Raw genomic sequence first — 14,833 nt, forward strand, 5'->3', positions numbered from 1 at the left:
TCCATCATGGACTAACACTTCTAAATCCTAAACGCGGAAGCTCACTTTAACTGCTGGGTGGCTAGATGCATGGGGTAATATAAACACCAGTCCAAGTAGACAGCATTTTTCAGTTTTGAGGAGTTAATGGGACAGAGTCTTCACACCAGCCTGGATCTGGGAACTGAGAAAGCCCCAGCCCCTATTCAGCAAGGTTTATCCTATGTCCCTTGAAGGCTTCATTGCTTGTGGACGAGCAGGTGTTGTGTGACCTTCCCTTGTAGGCACCTGCAGCAGACCCAGCATATGGAGTGGCTTTGTGGTCCTGCAGAATGATGCCTCTGCTCACATGAACGCACGTGGCTGCAGCAGGGTGCTGCCAAGAGGCTGCATGGGTCCTTCATCCCAAAACATGAGAGCTCCTCTGAAACACCTCAGGAATGGCACTCGCCAAGTTGTTCGGATTTTGAGTGTCCATGTCAAAATATGATCCTTTTAGGTACAATGAAATGTTTGTATGCCTTTTCTCATGTTCAGTAATAACATCATCATTTGATAACAAAATATTTATGAAATGTGAGTGATAATAGTCTGTGGTTGAAAGACATTTTATCAGCTGTATCAGTACAAGAATTTTCTGAAGTGTATCATATACCTCTGGATAAAACACTAGATAATATTTCATTTCTTGGTGTTATAAATAGATATAGTGGGAATGAGAGAGTTCCCCAGTGAAGTAGGCTTAATTTTTTTATAAAGTACTTACTAATCAGTTTTATATTTTTAGTTGTATGTCACTAGCATTTAATTGCTCAGCAGAGGGAGGAGGAAGAGTCAAGTCTCGTGAGTAGGAACAGAACTTCTGCAGCATGCTATTGCAAAATTCAATCTGCCTGCAGCAAGCAGTAGCTTGCTCTTTTTTTTTTTACTCCTTTTTGAAAGAATTTCTATAAATAACATCTGTGTCTGGTTCAGCCTCCTAGATGTAGGTTATGGGTAGATTTAGTTATTGTACTTGTGCAGCATAGCTGTGTGACACAGCATCATGTGTAGGTTCCTGAGGTAACTCTAGACCCAGAGGTGATAAAAGTGCATCATGTTTGTGCATTCACTGAGCCTCTTAAACCCTCTGAGGGGCCAGTGTGGCTGTGCTCTTTCCCCAGCTCCAGCTGCCACTGGCACCTGACTTCCCTGGGTGTAGGTAACACTGTTAAACACTTTGTATATCGTACCCAGTTTATCACTATTCATAGCTTTAAAGCCTCTGAAGTTGAAATTAAGTCTGAATTTCTTCTCTCTTCCCCCCTTTTTTTTTTTTTCAAATTTTTCTGTTTGGAAAGTTGTTTTTGGAGAGTTGAAGGTGGATGCCATTGCTTTACCAAAAACAACAATATAAACATACATAATAGAAAGTGGAAGGTGTTATGCTTTGGAGCAGTGGGTAGAAGTTGTTGGGTAGGTGTCTCTTGCTTTTCCAGTTAAAATCTACCTTGCTTAAGGCAAACTCTAAGCTGTCAATAATAGCCATTTGTTTAGGTTTAACAGACATTTGTAGGTTGTGAAATGACAGAATAATTCAGGTTATAGGCCTCCAGCTGAGTCTTCTACTCAAACAGGATCAGCCATCAGGTTAGATTTGGTTGTTAAGGGCTTGATCATTCAAGTCTTGAAAACCTCCAAGGGCAGAGATGGTACAACATATCTGGGCAGCCCGTTATGCCACCCTCACTGGCCTCCTGGAGAAAAAAAATACTTAGTTCTGCAGTGAGCAAGGTTGGGAAGGATTTCCAGTAGCTTCTTCCCTGGCTGCTGTTGTGTTGGGAGCCAGAACCGAGGCTGAAGGAGAAATTTTCTTTGGTTGCAGTGTTCTTCTGCAGGGGCTTCCAGTGAGAAAGCTCTAACTGAAACAGGCTGCCATCGAGATGGGCTGGGAAGGGCGAGGTGGGTTATGCAGGAGAAAAGAGCCACAGAATGGCAAGAGGCAGATCTCTGGGGCACAGTCTCTGGAGCATTTCTCTTTAGCCTGGGCCTTATCTCCAGTGATCATCCTTCTTTGGAGCATGTGACACATGGCAGGGATGCTCCATGCCTTGTTTGCTCTTGGTACAGGCACGCTCACAGGTGGACGTGGTGGAGAGGAAGGCCTCAGACTTTCCGTGCTGCCTTTTTGGAGCACATATTTCACCATCTGCCTTGTCCAGCTTGAGAAACACTTTTAGGCAGGTGGGGGCGGGGGAGGTCCCCATGCCTTGCGTGGGGCGGAGGTGAGGGTGCAGTGGAAAGCGCCGGGCAGTGGGGAAGATGCCGGGCAGCCAGCCCCAGCAGCGCAGGAGATGCACTGCCACCTGCAGAGCCTCATGGCTGTGATCTGGCGCCTGTCCTGCTGAGAGGTGGCGGCACCGACCTTGGCAGGGCTCCTTCTATTTCCGGCGCCACTCACTGCCTGCTGGGCTTGCCCGGGTCACAGCCCCTGGCCATAGCCTCACACCAGTATGCACCATTTCCTCACAGCACATCTTCCTAGACATGTCCTCTGACCCCCTCCAGAGCATGCCTCCCTCCCGAGAGGAGGAGAGGCAGGGATTCCTGAGCTCTGCCAAGAGCAAAGCTCTCTGGAGCCAGAGTGTGTCCACAGGCATTTTTGTCCTATTGGTACTGCCAGCAGACATCCCCAGTGGCTGAGCTATGAGAGCCCGGGTCTGCTTTTCATGGGATGCAAGCAGGTGACGGGCTGTAGGCTCGTGTGGGTCTGCAGGGATGGGATATAGGATCCATGCAGAATGTGGACGGCTGAATCCGGCCTCCAGAAAAGAGGAAATTTCATCAGGTTTCCTCCCTTGCAGCTGTTAATAAGATGGAGGGGTGGGAGGAGGACAGGAAAGCGAGTCTACAATAGACTACTTCTGAAATAGTTTACTTTTGACTTCTAAAAGTAGTTTGGTTTTTTTTATTTTCCTCTGTTGAATGTGGCATTTTCTAGATCTTTCATGCATTAGCAGCACTGTGCTGTGGCTGATAGGTTTGCTGCAGATTTTTCTTGATTTGCCTGCTGGGAAAACGGATGTATGGTGGAAGCTGCTAAATAGATCAGCTGAAGTGCTACCCTTGTTTTGACAGTGTGGTTTTAGCTCTGCAACAGCCTTGTCCTGGGCCAGGAAGCTGGCTTTTCAAACGCATTTGGATTATTGGCTCGATATGGTCTCACCATATTTTTTCAGTGCTCTCTTAATAGTATTTCAAGTATCTCATTACCTTTAATACTGACTCTGGCTTTTCCCTTCAGATAACAGATTGTTTAGACAACCGTGAAATAAAGGAAGTATTTAATTACTTTGCCACTTTTCAAACCCTAGTATGTGCTATGTATTCACTAATGCATACATTTTTGTCTCATTCTAGAAGAGGAAACTAGGGGTGAAATGTATGCTTATCTCCAACTAACACAATCCAAGATATCCTACAATTTTAAAAGCCTGTAGGAGCTATTCCAAACCAACCACATTAATGGCTGCTGATGAACGGTTTGAAAAGGAGATTAAAGCCCAGTGATTCAACACCCGAGCAGCACATACTGCTCTGAAACATACTCCCCAGCTCCCTGCTGAGCTCTAAACCAGTCTGGCTCAAACACATCACAAAGAAGCAGCAAGTACTGCCTTGAGGAATTAACACTTACTTTTATTTCCAGTGTACTCACTATGTTTCTACTGTACTGTTCTCCGCAGCCCTCCCCAGTGGAAGCAGACCCAGCCCCCAGCCAGCAGGTTGAGGCCAGCCCTGGAAGTGCCGGACCCGGGAGCCCAGCGTGCCCATCCCCGGGTAGGTGGTAGCTGCTGCCCTCGCCCCTGCCCTTGCCCACCAACGGGGCTGGGGGGTCAGGCCCACCCTGCAGCAGAGTCCAATGAGTGCATCTGCAGCAGAACCAAGAGGGTTTATTAGAAAATGCAGAAGTTGTCAGAAATCTCAACATAAGAAAGATTTTTTACTGTAAGAACGATCATTCACTGCAACAAGCTCCCGAGGGACCTGGTAGAGTCCCCATGACTGGAGGTTTTCAAAGTGCAACTGAACGGGGTGCTAGGCAGTCTCCTCTAGGCTCCTTTTCCCGTGAAAGTTGGGACTGGATGACCTTTTGAGGTCCCTCCAAGCCTGGGCTGCTCTGTCATTCCAGGGCTGAAATAACACGCCTCACTGCACATTGCTTGGGATGTGAGTTGTCTGCTTTGCTGTTTGTGCGAGTGAAAAGCTGGTGCCACAGAGTGCTGTAACCAGAAAGCAATCATGGCAGAAACTATCAGTCAGTAATAGCTTCTATTTAACCCTTTCCCCCTACCCCCAAGGCATTAAGAAATGTGGAAGGAGCATAAGAAGGGGCATTTCAATCCTCAGAGGGGCTTTAAATGGACAGTATTGTGCACACTCCTGATTTTCTGCTTTAAAGCCTTTATGCATGATTCCTAATCTGGGGAAAGGAATTTGCTGGTAAAATTTGAAGCTATTTTCCTCAAAAGAGTTTGTCTGAAACATTACCCTTGGGTAGGCATTTTATCTATTGCCTGCTGTCGTACTAAGTTCATGGTCTTTTTTGTTGTTCATTTTTTTTAAATGGGTCTATCAAAGTTCAGCTTGATATGAGTAAGTAAAAAGTGCTATTTGAAGTAAGTATTTAAATGAGATCTCTGGCTGTAATTGATATATAAGCATAATGCTCCTATTTGTTGAGAATAAATATGACTTAAACAATTGAGCTTTGCCTTCAAACATACCATTCCCCCAAAATTAGAAGCATATCCAGCCTTCTCTTGATGTGCTGTAAAAGCTGAAGGGCTATTACGAAGGGCTCGTTAGCTGACTTCATTACTTTGGCTCATAGATGCCAAAGCACAGAGGTTAACAATCCTGAATTGCACCTGGCAGGTAATGTAGAAGCTGCAATCTTGTGGTGAACCAACCAAATTCTCCTCTCAAGAGTCAGCAGTGATGAGTCGGTGATATTTTTCTACAGTTCACAAAGCCACCTTGTGTCAGGCTCCACACCTGTGAGAAATCCCAAATATTGAGTACTGGTAGCAAAGTTTAATATTGGCTGACAAAGAAAACTGATATAGCATTGCAAAAATTGAAATGGTAAAGGAACATGGGTTTTCATTATGTCTGCTTTGGAGGATAGATGTCGTCCAAGCTGTGCAACCTTCTTGTAGAATAAGCAACCTCCTCTGCTGTTCAGTACAAGCCAGATACTTCCGTGCTGTGACTAGTGGTGTGGGAACTGCTCCAAAGCAGCGTGCATCTGCCCGGCAGCAGGAGAAGCTCTTGTCTCTGCTTGTGTGCAGGTTCTTAGTGGCACCTTGGGGTTCATCTCTTTCTTAGCTCACTTTCCCAGCTTGTCAAAGAGGTACATTCAGAAGCTGCCACTGCTGCCATGGTTAGAGAAGAGACAGGATCTGAAGCTGAGGTTCTGCTTTAGGAGGTTAGAGAGATGTCTGGGTGCTTGCGCACTACCTGGGATGATGGCAGCTGCTCTGTTTCCAGTGGTGGTACCAGCTGACAGTAGCTGTCACAGTCCTCAGCTGTAGGCCAGTGTGCTTCTGGTCTCTTCTCCTGTAAACCAGCGTCAACTTGTCGGGTTTTTTTTAAGAACTGAATGACAACTAGATTATTCTAGTCCAAGGCTCCCTGTTAGCACAGTTTGTTTGTTGTCTGATGCTTGACTGATGTGGTTTAGTGGAAATAGGCAAGCTGAAATATCCTCCAGTGCTGACAAGGGAGACCATGCTAACTGTGGTATAGCTACTTCTCTGGGTAGCATCTTAGGATAGGATTCATCACACAACTTTAGTAAAGAGATCGATATGTTGGTATGCATGTTTTAGGTTACAGCTCATCTCAGCCAAAGAGGACTGTCTGAAATAGTTTGCATGACTCTTCCCCAAGAAACGCCTCTGTTGACCACGAAGGGTGTCCCATGATGCCCAAGTCAAGTGTAAGCATGTATGTTTTGTCAGGTGAATTTCACTTTTACAGTCTTGTCTGCTCTGAGAGATTAATTTTGCTTGTGTTGAAGAAAGAAGATTATTTTTTCAGAGCATCCAGTAAATGGGCTCACAGTATATACAGTGAGAAATCAGATTGTAAGAAATAGGTCTACATTTTATTTGAAAAAAGATTTTAACCTCACAATATTACCTCTTAAATGTGTGGATTAGTTTCAGATCAAAAGCAATTCAAGTCAACTGCAGCTTGTGCCAGCCCTGTTGTGAAGAGATTAGAATTTCTTCCCAGTCCTGTTCTTTCAGAGGAAGCTGCTTCAAGTGAGGAAAATGTGAAGAAACCTGAAATGGAGCAGCAGAAGGAAGCAGACCTCCCTGTTACACCAGAGGTGCGTATGGTCAAGAAAGAGAGGCAGTGGAAAACAAAACAAAACAAAAAAAAAGAAGCAAAATCTCACACTGAAATGTTTATTGTGCAGGTTGGTATTTTTCTGTATATAATATCACTTCAGGAGTTCATTCAAAACAGTCTGCCAGGGTATGACACTGGAGGATAGTTTCTGTGCCAAATTCTGTGGTCATCAGAGATTTCCCCCTCCAAAGGAACTCCCCTGTGTCTGCTTGTAGCATTTGAACCTGTAAACTGGCTAGAGCAGTAATGAGAATTTAACCTGCCAGCCCCAGTCCCACCACGTGTGGGGAGGGCAGAGTATCCAGAAGGTAGGAACAGTGGAACTTACCCTCTTAGTCCTCTTGAGGTGCTGAACAAGTGCAGGCTGTGGCAGAGGTAATGACCATGCTCTTCTGTCAGGTAAGTTAGATGTTGGTCCTGGTTTAGAATCCGCTTTGGTGTGCAGGACAGTATGAATGACAACAAGCAGATACCGATTGTTTCCAGAACTTCAGTACTGCAACTCCATGTTGTAATTCTGGAGATAGAGGCTTTGTCTTTTGATCATGTTAATTCAGAAAATAAGTAGAAAGTGGTTAAATTAACCTTTGATTGAACCTGATGATCTTTGAATGCTGTTTTCTGCTCCCAAATATCTGAACAGGTGATGAAACCAAAAGCCCTGGAACAAGAGGGGAGTGTAGTATTGCCATTTTTAAAGAAACTACCTGAGACCAGCCAAGTTACTCTGCAGAATTCTGGTCAACAAGGTGAGCAAAGAGCATTTGGAGAACTCAGCTGGACAGTAACTGAGTATGTGCATGTGGTGTTCAGGGAGAAGTGCCTAATCAATGACCTAGAGGGTTTTGGAGCTAAAATGGTATTTTCTAGTTGCATCTAACTGATAATGATAGTGTGGCCTCTGTAATGCAAAAGACTCTTCTGGCTGTTCCCCTTAAACACAACAGCAGAATTGTGACACAGCCAAGGGGAGGAGGGGGAGCCCTATTTTGCATTTACCTGGCCTAACAGTAAAAGCTGCATTATGTCAATGAGTATTACATTTTATTAGTACTGCTGCTCACAGATGAAAATGGCTTAGCAATTGGTTTATCTCACAATAAAAATTTCTGGAGATAAATTCTGCACTTAGCTGCTCATGTGGAGTTCCTTTCCATAGATGAACAACACACATATCTGGCCACATCCCTGAATTTGACTTGTGCCCGTTACAAGTTCTTGGAAAGCAGAGCATTTTTTATTCTTTTTTTTTTTTTTGCCTTCATGACAAAGTTTTGCTCGAAATTGATAGTGTTTAGTGATTTGATTATATATAGATTTGAGAGATGCATATATGTAGGTATTATGAAAGAACGAGAGAGAAAAATCATCTGAAATTTTCTTCCCCCGGAGAATTTTTTAGGTTGTTAGTTTATGTATAGGTAATATACTGATTATCCTGGTGTTTTCAAGATTGAAACTACTGAAGGTGATCCACTGTGGAAAAAATTATTGTCTGAAAAGAAATAGAAATCTAACTTGTTTTAAGTGGGGATATGTGTCCCAAACAGGCTTGGAGAACAATATCGTCTTAGGCACAAATCATTCCAAACATCAGGTAACAGATTGTAGGTCTCTCGCCTGATTTTCAGTGATGCTGAAACCCTTGGCTACCCTCTAGTGTTCACAGCACGTACAGTGCTGAAAGGATCACAAACCCCTTTAAAGCCCGTTTCTGCAATAGGAATGAATGCACGTACCATGCAAAAACTCGAAGGGATGGCTGCCTTTGACTAGCATTAGTGTGGTAGTGCTCTCGTGTGCATTTAAATACATTTAAATAGCATTTAAATACAGGCAGTTCGTGTGACCTGCAGCTTCATTGTAAACTAGCTGCGATGGGTCAAAGTGATTGTAGTCAAAATCATAGAATCATGGTACAGTTTGGGTTGGAAAGGACCTTAAGATCATCTAGTTCGAACCCTCCTGCCATGGGCAGGGACATCTTTCACTAGACCAGGTTGCTCAAGGCCACATCCAACCTGGCGTTGGACACTGGAGTCACTATCCAGCATCCTTGTAGGCCCCCTTCAGATACTGGAAGGCTGCTACGAGGTCTCCACGCAGTTTCTCATCTCCAGGCTGAACAGCCCCAATTCCCTTAGCCTTTCATGGCTGAGGTGGGTCTGAGAATCCATCATTGCCTTTTGACCGCGCTGTGTTTCTTGTTTTGTTCCGGCGCTGTTGCCTGCAGAGCTGCCCCGCGGGGCCGTGGTTCCGCTTAGGGTTCGCAACAACTGGCGGCGCTCACAGTTTTTCTCGCAGTCAGGTAAATGTGGCGCTAAGACCAGCTTGAGCCCTTACGCTGCCTCCAGCCATAGGTGTCTTCGGACGTGGGGCTGGGGTGAAAGCTGATGATCACGGGGACTACTTCTACCTCTTGCTTTTGTAGAAAGTATCTGTTCCTGCTGCACAGTTGACAAAGAGCTGTTGGGTTGCACATTGTTGTGATGCTGTGGTTTCAGACACCCAAATGAAATCACTTGCCTATAAATACCCTTTTCTTAATTTCTTTAAATCACCCTAATTTTCAAAGACATCTGGATAGAAAACAGCAATGGTTCTTTTCGTAACTGTGGCTCTTGAATAGTGTAGTCCCATCCTTTTAGCTTTGCTATGCTTTTTCCTTCCTTGCATTGAATCATGAAGGGAAAAGTAGATCAAGGTAGGTAACACTCAGTGTCCAAACATTGCTGACGTCTGTGGCCAGAAGTAGATGGCATTAGCTGGTGGTAGAGTAGAACCTGATTTAGTTAGTATTGTGCTCCTCTATATCCAGATAAAAAGTAGTTTTGTGGGTGATGGGTGTAATCTGTTTTTCTAGTTTATTTGCTTGTGATTCATCTTTGCATTTCATTGTGGGAGCAAATAGGAAACTAACATGAAGCTTCTGTATACAGATACAATGTAGCTTTAAATTCAGGATAAGCACATTTTGCTATGTTAAATTTAATCTTTCTTTTTCCTGTTTGTTTTGTTTTAATAGCTGATTCTGATAGTGGTGACAAATCAAATGTGAGTACCTTTTTTGCATCATTGTTTGGTTTAGAGATATGTGTTTAACAAAAGTAAAGTTTTTATACAAAATGTCTTGTGATATCCCTGAATCAGAATGATACATTTTTTTTCTCACGGAAATGAGAGGGAAAAAATACAACCCAAAACAAGACATGATCTGAATCTGGAATTTACGCCTTCTCCTCTTATCTGGAGAGAGTGGTAGCTGGTACTTGGTTGCTGGAGCCACTAAAGCTTCACAATCTCAAAACAATATATAACACTAAATTATCTATTCTGTTTCAAATGCATAGGAATTAGAGGAGACCACAATTCTACTGTTGCCTCAATGAAAAAAATCCTCACCACTAATGCTACTCTGAAGTATAAAGTATTTCATATTCACTTTGTCACATAAAAATAGACATCATCTCTTCCTATTAGATTCAAATACAGCTTTTTAGTGGAAAGGGATATGACATCAAGTGTCTAAAATTGCCCTTGATTATAAGGATTTTAAATATATAGCATGTAATGGGATCCTTAGTGAAGCCTGAGATTTTATTTCATTATAGATAAAAATTTAAAACAAGGCTGTAAGCTCTTGTGCTGGCAGCCATATGAAATGAGAGAATAATTTTTACAATCACAAATTGCTTTGCATGTTGCGCAGAAGATCAGATAGAAGCAAAATAGGTATTTTCTTTAAATTTGAGTACCTGCAGGAATCCCTGTTGAGTGCTGCTTAGAGCTTTCTTTCAGATCTTTTCAATTTTTTCCCCTCCAGTTGAAGTTTCCTAAGCCTTTCTTTGCAAACCAAATTATAATTTTATCATTCAGATACCTGTGGGCAATTCCACGTGTCAGTGACGCTAAGAATATTTTTTGCAAACTATGAGAACCATTATATAGTTCTCAATTTCCCATTTTAACATCATTGCCAAGGGTGGACCAGGGGAAGTGCAGCTTTTTCTTGTAGCCTTGTGAAATGCAGTGTCAAAGTCTAATGGCTTGGTTTTTCTTCATGCAAGCGTTTAAATTTTTGGTCCTGGGATCCAGAAGAAGAGCGAAAGCGCCAGGAAAGGTGGCAGCATGAGCAAGAACGTTTGCTTCAGGTAGGAAAGAAACTATGTATATTCCACCATGTGGTTCAGCTGTTGAATTTTACTTTTGGAAAAAGTTGGGAAATTCATATCATGTTTTCCACATCCTCTGTGGAAATTGAGCAAATTTTGTAGCAGACGAGTGATAAAATGAGCATACGCATGTTCTCTGTGGTTTGGACACTCTTAGGTCTCCCTTTTCCACTCCATGGAAAGACCAAAAGGACTTCAATTCTGCATTTCAGTACAGAGTTACTTCAAATGTTGATCCTCAACTATATTTAAAGTATATTGAGCATAGACTTCAAGACTCTTATTAATTTAGAGCCTCTTTCTCAAGACTGACAATTTTCTGACCCTGATGCCTCTGCAACTCATCTATAAAATCATGGTCTTCATAGATTTTTGTAGACTTCTGTTTTGTTCACAGGTTCTTCTTAGAAAGCATCAAACTAAATTCGGACACAAATAGTTTGGGTTATTTTTGTGAGCGGGGGAAACCTCCTCAAAACAACCGCTGTTTTTGCCTAATGGTAGAGTAAGCTATAAGGGCTCTGGCTTTGTATCCTAGTCGGAAGAAGTGCAGTGGCCTTGAGAACTTGAATTTCTCTGTTGGTCAGTAGTGTCTTTTGAAACTGTGATTAGGTTCGGTCCCAAAGAAATTGTATCTTTCCTCCATGTAACAGAAGAGCAAATAACTGTCAAATGATGGAGAATATCAAATGTAGTCTTTTATCTTTTAAGAATTACTGTGTGTGTCTCTACTGCTTTCCTGATAATATTTGTTTTTTAGCTAATATGGTTGTTTTCTCTTAAAATGGTGTAAAATTCACATCCTGATTTTTCTGGCATATGTGGGTGTTCTCTCAATAGTAAATGCACCTCCTCTGGATTAGGCAGAAGTGGTTTCTAATTTGAACAGAAGTTGGAACTGGTGTAAAAGGGATAGGAAGTCACCATTCTTCCCCATATTCAAACCAGTTTTGTCAAACAATTTCAAAGATCTTTTTGAGATAACTTTTTCACACAGAACTGTGTGAAAAGAATTCTCAAGAAATAATTCCACCAAGGAGAAAAATAAGCTACTTGTCTAATTATAAGCTTACCCTCTTCAAACCTTTACACTCTATTCATTTATCTTTTAAACTTGCACAGGTGTTCATCACTCATTCAATTGTACTGGTATCTCTCTTAAATTAGTACAAGTATCTGCAAAATCTGCTTGTTTATATGCTACTTTGCTGAAATTTTTAGTGTAAAATCCCTGCCTACGTGTTTTGGGAGGTGTGATGGCTTTTTGGAACTCTTAATACTGTGTAATAAACAAGGAATTATTGAAATTGTTGAGCATAAATTTCATGTCTGACCAAAGATTTAAAAACTTCTAACGAATTAAACTTCTTTAGTATGTTAAAAGTTCCTTGTGGTTTGAAGCTGGAAACAAGTGGTGAGAGGAGGAAAAGAAGCTTTTTTTGACACCCATGGATGTATCAAATTTTTATCTCCCTATTTCCTTCTATTTCTGATTAAACTACTCTTAGCAGTTTCATTTTCACTGTGGAGTACTACAGAATTTACTCCTAACACAGAATACTCTGAATTTACCTGTATTTTTATCCTCTTACAGGAGAAGTATCAGAAGGAGCAGGACAAGCTGAAAGAGGAATGGGAAAAGGCCCAGAGAGAAGTGGAAGAGGAGGAGCGTAGATACTATGAGGAGGTATAAGGCTCAAAGGAGGAGGTGTTTATTGACTTATTTTGTACTTAAATGCACCCACTTACATAACAAAAAAAAATCCCATACCTGGATTAATTAATGAAAAGCCTGCTCAAGGCTGAATCCTCAGGATTATTTCTCTTAAACGCTACCGTAGGCACTGAGGGAAAATATTGAAATATTTAGACAGGTATCCTCAGAACCTCCGCGTATGTGGAGGTGTCTAATTGCTATGCAAGTCTGGATGAGTCAGTGTGGTTGTGTCTAGGCATGCCCAGACTTCCCTCCAGAGGCAGAGCTGTGTGTGTTTTGGCATAGCCTGAACTTGGTGGAACTCCAGATGAAATTGTTGTGTGCCTTGGGCTTGATCATGTAGATATTTTGTAAACTGGACTTGGTTTTTAAAATTGAAAAAAATCCACATGGAATGTTCAAAGCTTGCAGTTGTAGGATATTAACAACATAGAAGATAGTGCAATTCTTCTGTTGTATGTGTGTCATTATTGCAGAAAATTGGACAATATTAATGTTTTCAGTTTGACTAGTTGTGCATTATGCAAATTGATGTCTTATCATCTCTGTGTTTGAGGGCTATACTTGTGATCTGAACAACAAAATTTTTTCAACTTTCAGAATAATTTTCTTAGGTACCGTGTGTAATTTCATACTTTTATATGAAATTTAATAGGCTGGTGTCATGAGAAACAGTGGTGCCATCCCAAGTGGAACATTCACTCCAGTTTTGGACAGCCCATCTCAAAGATGGTAATGGTGAAAGGAAAGGGAGTGCAAAACCTTGAAGCAAATTAAAAATTGACATGTATTCTTGGTAGCACAGGTCCTTACCCAGCCATCTAACTATCGCACGTAGCCAAACTGTATGCTTCTACTTCTCAAGCTCGTAGTTGACATTCTGTATTTTTAACCGCCACTCTCTCCTGATCCTCATTTTTAGGAACGTAAGATAATTGAGGACACTGTAGTTCCATTCATTGTTTCTTCAAACTCTGCTGATCTCCTCTCCTCTTCTTCCTCTACTACTGAAGGAAACAAGACACTGGTGAGTTTCTCATGGAGTAGTAAGACAATAAATACTAAGCCATCATCAGTGCAAAGTTTTATTCTTCACTAAAGGCTAACAAAGCCTGTGAACAGTAAGAATATTCCCTGGATGTCTTCCATAACTAATGATACCTCACAGTGCTGTAGCTTGTGTGTTTTCACAATTAAAAAGCCGTACTACCAAGCAAACTGCAACCATCCCATTTTGAACTAGAGTAAAGGGTGATACTTTCTCTCTTTGCAGCTGCTTCTGTTCTTTAACTGGTGCTGTGAAAAACAGTCACCTGTTTCTGTTTATTCTAACTACCTTCTCAAAGCCAATAGAATCTGAAGGAAGCTCCCTGCATCCAAAATCTTGAGTGAAAGAGATGAGACTGAATCCTGCCTGCCCACTTCTCCTCCTTTTCTCTCTCACCATCCCTCCTAGAAAGCAGCAAAGCAGAGGGATGTTCACTCTCTGATTATTTTGTTTACTTATGCTGCACAAAATATTTGATTCGATGCATCTAGCATCTAATTAAGTGTTCAACAGAGATCAGAGAATGATGCCCCAGGTGAAATTAGTTGAATAAATGTGGGATTCCCAGATATGATTTTCTCCTGCCTAAGGCACCCACACCCAAGAAGTCATCTGCCTTTCTTCATTCCACTTCAGGATTAAGAGTACTGTATCATCTGGTTATCCTCTCACTCTTCCTGCCCCCTCTCATCACTCATTCCTGTGCAGGGGCATCAGCCATGGCCCATTTTCCACATGGCTGTGTGGCAGTAGTTTCCTGGGTGGTGTTGGTTATGCCACGCATATGCCTGCACTCGGAAGTGAAGGGTGTCATGCCGTGCCTTAGTCAAGACCACTGGTCAAGTATGACACACTCCAGTACCATTATGGAAGCAGTACTGGCATTGTCAGTGAGGATGCTCAGTGCATGTGAGTAATACTTTGCCCCCCAGGCAGAGGCAACAAGCTGAGGTCCCTTACAAAGTCCTTCCAAGTCCAATGGGAAACTCTATAGACTCTCAAAGTCATTCAAGGATTTCTGCCAAAGCTGTGTAGGGAAGTTTTATTTTGTCATCCTGAACACCATCTCATGATTGGTCTGTCCCTAACTTTTTTCTTTAATACTCAGTTTAGCCCAATTAGCTGATTGTTTCAGCTGAAGTCTTTGTTAAAGCCTAAGTTAGCGTTACCAAGGTCAAATGTTTCCACTCTATAATGTGAGATGTTCTTTATGATAACAAGGTGTGTCAACACAATATATGCTGGGGCAGCCCATACTTTTCGCATGTGTGTGCTGATGCCAAATTTAAGGGAAGCTCCTTGTTCCCTCCCCTGCTGTCTTCTAGAACTCAAACGATTCAAACAGCCCTCCAGAGGAAGGCAAACAGAAAGAAGCTGCAAGACAGAAAAAGCTGCTCTGGGAGCAGGACAGTATGCCATCTCTGAAAAGCAAGGAAAATGAACTCTGGCAAGAAAAGAGGAGGTATGGATCAAGCCTAAGCATTTCTTAGCCCTGTGAAGCTTTGTGTTCATATA

At 42.2% G+C, this 14,833-nt stretch overlaps 1 protein-coding gene across 1 annotated transcript in view; it reads left to right on the forward strand.

Annotated features, from left to right (window-relative positions):
* Positions 1–14,833, forward strand: part of LIMCH1 (LIM and calponin homology domains 1) — a 188,482-nt gene that overhangs the window by 157,963 nt on the left and 15,686 nt on the right. Inside the window, exons 21-28 of the mRNA XM_030492195.1 lie at positions 3,705–3,798; positions 6,186–6,358; positions 7,025–7,130; positions 9,407–9,435; positions 10,449–10,532; positions 12,148–12,240; positions 13,193–13,297; positions 14,644–14,780. Coding sequence (XP_030348055.1) covers positions 3,705–3,798; positions 6,186–6,358; positions 7,025–7,130; positions 9,407–9,435; positions 10,449–10,532; positions 12,148–12,240; positions 13,193–13,297; positions 14,644–14,780 — 821 coding nt within the window. The remainder of the gene's footprint in view (positions 1–3,704; positions 3,799–6,185; positions 6,359–7,024; positions 7,131–9,406; positions 9,436–10,448; positions 10,533–12,147; positions 12,241–13,192; positions 13,298–14,643; positions 14,781–14,833) is intronic.

Source organism: Strigops habroptila, chromosome 7 (assembly GCF_004027225.2).
Source record: "Strigops habroptila isolate Jane chromosome 7, bStrHab1.2.pri, whole genome shotgun sequence".
Classification (NCBI taxonomy): Eukaryota; Metazoa; Chordata; class Aves; order Psittaciformes; family Psittacidae; genus Strigops; species Strigops habroptila.